At 47.7% G+C, this 3,810-nt stretch overlaps 1 protein-coding gene across 1 annotated transcript in view; it reads left to right on the forward strand.

Annotated features, from left to right (window-relative positions):
* The first annotated feature begins 280 nt into the window (after window positions 1–280).
* Window positions 281–3,810, forward strand: part of SFRP2 (secreted frizzled related protein 2) — a 4,903-nt gene continuing 1,373 nt past the window's right edge. The window contains exons 1-2 of the mRNA XM_006019139.2: window positions 281–956; window positions 2,607–2,687. Of these exons, the coding sequence (XP_006019201.1) occupies window positions 458–956; window positions 2,607–2,687 (580 nt within the window). The 5' untranslated portion in view covers window positions 281–457. The remainder of the gene's footprint in view (window positions 957–2,606; window positions 2,688–3,810) is intronic.

Genomic DNA, 3,810 nt, shown 5'->3' on the forward strand with positions numbered 1-3,810 from the left:
GCCTAGTTGCAACGAAGCTCACCTTCAAGCCTCCACCTGCTCCAAGGAGCAACTAAGCCGTTTGCAGCTCTTTGTTCAGACACTCCCCCCCTTCCCACTTCTTTTAAGGCCCGCCTGCCAAGGCGGGGGGGAAGCAAGCGAGAGAGTGAATCCCCTGAAGGAAAAGCAGGCAGGCGCGCAGTGACCAATCCTTGCCGGCTGGCGCGCAGGAGGCTCCTCCCCGCCTCCCCCGTATTTGCATAAAAGCACCCGGCGACTCCCGCTCGCGCAGCACCCGGTGCCCCGGCAGAGCCCGGCCTCTTGCATGCGGGCAGCGGGCGCTGGGAGCGTCCCCGGTCTCCCCCGTGCTCCTTCTCAAACCCCGGGGCTCGCTTAGGAGAGCTTTCCTCCTCCTCCTCCTCCTCCTCCTTTTTTTTTTTGCCGCCCCCTCCTCGGTCCCGAGCGCGAGGCACCCGAGATGCAGCAGGGACACCGCGCCCTGGTCCTGCTCTTCCTCGCCTCGCAGTGCGTGGCGCCGGGCGCGGGGCTCTTCCCCTTCGAGGAGCCCGACTTCTCCTACAAGCGCTCCAACTGCAAGCCCATCCCCTCCTCCCTGCTGCTCTGCCGCGGCATCGAGTACCAGAACATGCGGCTGCCCAACCTGCTGGGGCACGAGAGCCTGCAGGAGGTGCTGGAGCAGGCGAGCACGTGGATCCCGCTGGTGCAGAAGCAGTGCCACTCCGACACGCGCAAGTTCCTGTGCTCGCTCTTCGCGCCCGTCTGCATCGACGACCTGGACGAGATCATCCAGCCCTGCCGCTCGCTGTGCGAGAAGGTGAAGGACAGCTGCGCCCCGGTCATGTCCGCCTTCGGCTTCCCCTGGCCCGACATGCTGGACTGCACCCGCTTCCCCCCCGACAACGACCTGTGCATCCCCCTGGGCAGCAGCGACCACATCCTCCCCGCCACCCGCGAAGGTAAGACAGCCGAGCCCCCGCCAGCAGCTTGGACATCTGCCCGCATGCCACCGATCCGCCCTTTGCCGGCCACGCCTTTAACCCGGGTGAAAGCCTGCGGGGCGCTGCACCGGGGTGATGCCCCCCTTGCTTCCAGCGCGGGGAATCTGCCTGGTGCAGCTCTCCCAAGAACAAATGATTTTTTTTTTTAATAGAGTTGCTAGAGTGTGAAATCCTTTGGGAGAGCTTCACCTGGGCGATTTCCCTTGTTGTTTCCAGTGGGGGAAATCACCCTAGTGCTGCTCTCCACGCCTCTTCTCCCCCCCCCCCCCCAAAAATACTTTTTTATAGGGTTGCTAGAGTGAAATCCTTTGGAGAGCTACACCAGGGTGATTTCCCCCCTCCTTGTTTCCAGTGGGGGAAATCGCCCTGGTGCAACTCTCCCAAGAAAAAACAATACCTTTTTTTTTTTTTATAGGGTTGCTAGAGTGCGAAATCCTTCACAGCACTACACCAGGGTGATCGCCCCTGTTGTTTCCAGTAGGAGCAAGCACCCTGATGCAGCTCCCCCCCCACCCCCGCGCAAAAAAAAAAAACAAAACAAAAAACAAAAAACCAATATTTCTTTGATAGGGTTGCTAGAGAGAACTGAAAAGTAGCAGGACCTTTGAGGAGAAGCTGGCTTGCTGATGAAGAAACGCAGGGAAAGCACATAACTCCACAGTATTTTTTTTTTTAGAACTACTTCAGGGAGGCATCTTCCAGGTCTAGCCAGCATCAGCATCTATTTTGGGTCTGTTTTTCATTAGCAGGAGAAGATCATGCAATAAACCAAGACTTTACCGAGGGAGGTAAAGGGGGGGTGGGGGAAGTCACTCTAGAGAGAATGGAAACCTTGTGCGCTTTTGATATTTCTATCCCAAAACAAAAACAGTGTGCTTGCCTTGATTTGTGCTCCCCCTGGGAGGGAAAGAGGGACTTCTTCGCTCACCCCTTGTAGGGCTTTCAGGAGAAACCCCTCTTCAGTCTCCTTTTTCTTTGTAAGAGGACCTGCAATTAATAGTTAAGTTTAGGATGATGCTGTGTGGTTTTTCCAGTCCTCTTTAGATGAGAGGGTTAATTCATTGGAAATGTTTTGCATCTTAAAACATTTGCCTTAACCCAAAGAGTAAACAAAATCAACTCGGCCTAGAAAGGCTTTATTCCTATAACATTTAATTACAACATAGTTGCTTTTGTAATTGTACTTTGCTGCTTTCACTCCTATTTCACATGTCTTCTCATTCCTTTGCAAAAGGAAAAAGTACTTTAATCCATGATCTGACCTGTGGTATTTCCAAATTTAAGATAGCGTGCGTGCGCACACACACTTTACATCCCCTGTATAAATGCATGATTCCTTCATGGTTTAAATGAAAACCTCGCTCATAATTTTAAAAGTTTCTTTAGCTATATTTTAAAGAATATCTCTGCATGCTCAGTTCTGGTCTCATTTAAGAACTTCAGGTTAAGTCAGAAGTAATGGCTAGCTGTGTGGGGCTTTTTTGTTTTGTTTTTAATAGGCGCATATTAGTTGGTAGAAAAAGACCTCAATACACTTCTGTGTTCTGAAACGCCACCTGCTGTTCTCTTTTAATCAAATCTGAAAAAGCTTATTTCTTATATTTCCAGTACCAAAGGTATGTGATGCCTGCAAAAACAAAAGTGAGGATGACAATGACATTGTGGAAAACCTCTGCAAAAATGACTTTGGTAAGTAAGTGGAACCCGCACACTCTGATTAGAGGTCCAAGTCTTAGGGTCTGATTTATACTGCAATGATGGGGTAAAACTCCCTTTGGAGTCAATGGAAGATTTGCCCAGTTGAGGACTACAATCGGGATGTAGCTTCATTTGCAAATCCGAATGAACTCAGTCGTTCCATAATATGGTATTTGAATCATTCACTCATGCTGTGCAAAATCCTAGTGCTCAGAGTGAAGTGTTTGTTTTAACATCCTTTCAAAGTCCAATTTCCATTTACAATTTCCTCCTTTCCTTAAACAAAGCTAAACATCTACACCATTTTTTTTTTTTTTTTTTTTTTTTTTTTAATGTGGTGATCTTGGGCAAGAGGAGTAGGAAGTATATTGAAAAGGTGAGGTGCGTTTTAAAATACTGCCCAGGAAAAACAGAGCCAAGCCTTCCAAAGGAGAGAGAGAGAGATCCACAGAACACATTACCTGATAAATATTAGCTGAAACTGTCTCTGCAGATTGTGAATTATGCTCTCTATATGGCTTAACAGAAAAGGTGACATGTAGTACGCCCCGTGTATGTACATAACACACAGATCTGGAGTGTAAAAAGGACAGAAAAGCCCCTTGAACACGTACTAATTGGATAATGTGCCACTTGCCTATTTCAAGAAAAGGAAACAAAACAAAAAAAACAAAAAACCAACCCCATAATAGTAAGTCAATCTTTATACCTGCAGATGGATTTGTAGCGCAAACAGCTAGGTTAATTGGAACAGGTCCTAAGTAACAAAGTAATTACTGTGGGACACAGCACCTAACTAGCCTTGGACTGGCAAATAATATTTGGGCAAACTCTTTTATAGCTAAACATGTTATGTAGGTTCTCAACGAGCCTTGTATTTCTCCCTCCTAGTTATTTTACCAAATCAAATGCAGCTGTAAAACCAATTCTCTTTCCATGTGATCTATTCTTTCAGAAACAATACATATGAAATACCATTTCCTTACAGGTTTGCCTAAAACTCCTCTCCAGCCTAATAAATTGAAGTTTAAAGTTTTCAGCCACAGAAGAGATCAGATTTCAAATTAGACTGAGGCTCTGTCCCCTCCCTTTCAAATCCTAGAGTTTCAGCAGG

This window comes from Alligator sinensis, unplaced genomic scaffold (assembly GCF_000455745.1).
Source record: "Alligator sinensis unplaced genomic scaffold, ASM45574v1 scaffold169_1, whole genome shotgun sequence".
Lineage (NCBI taxonomy): Eukaryota > Metazoa > Chordata > Crocodylia > Alligatoridae > Alligator > Alligator sinensis.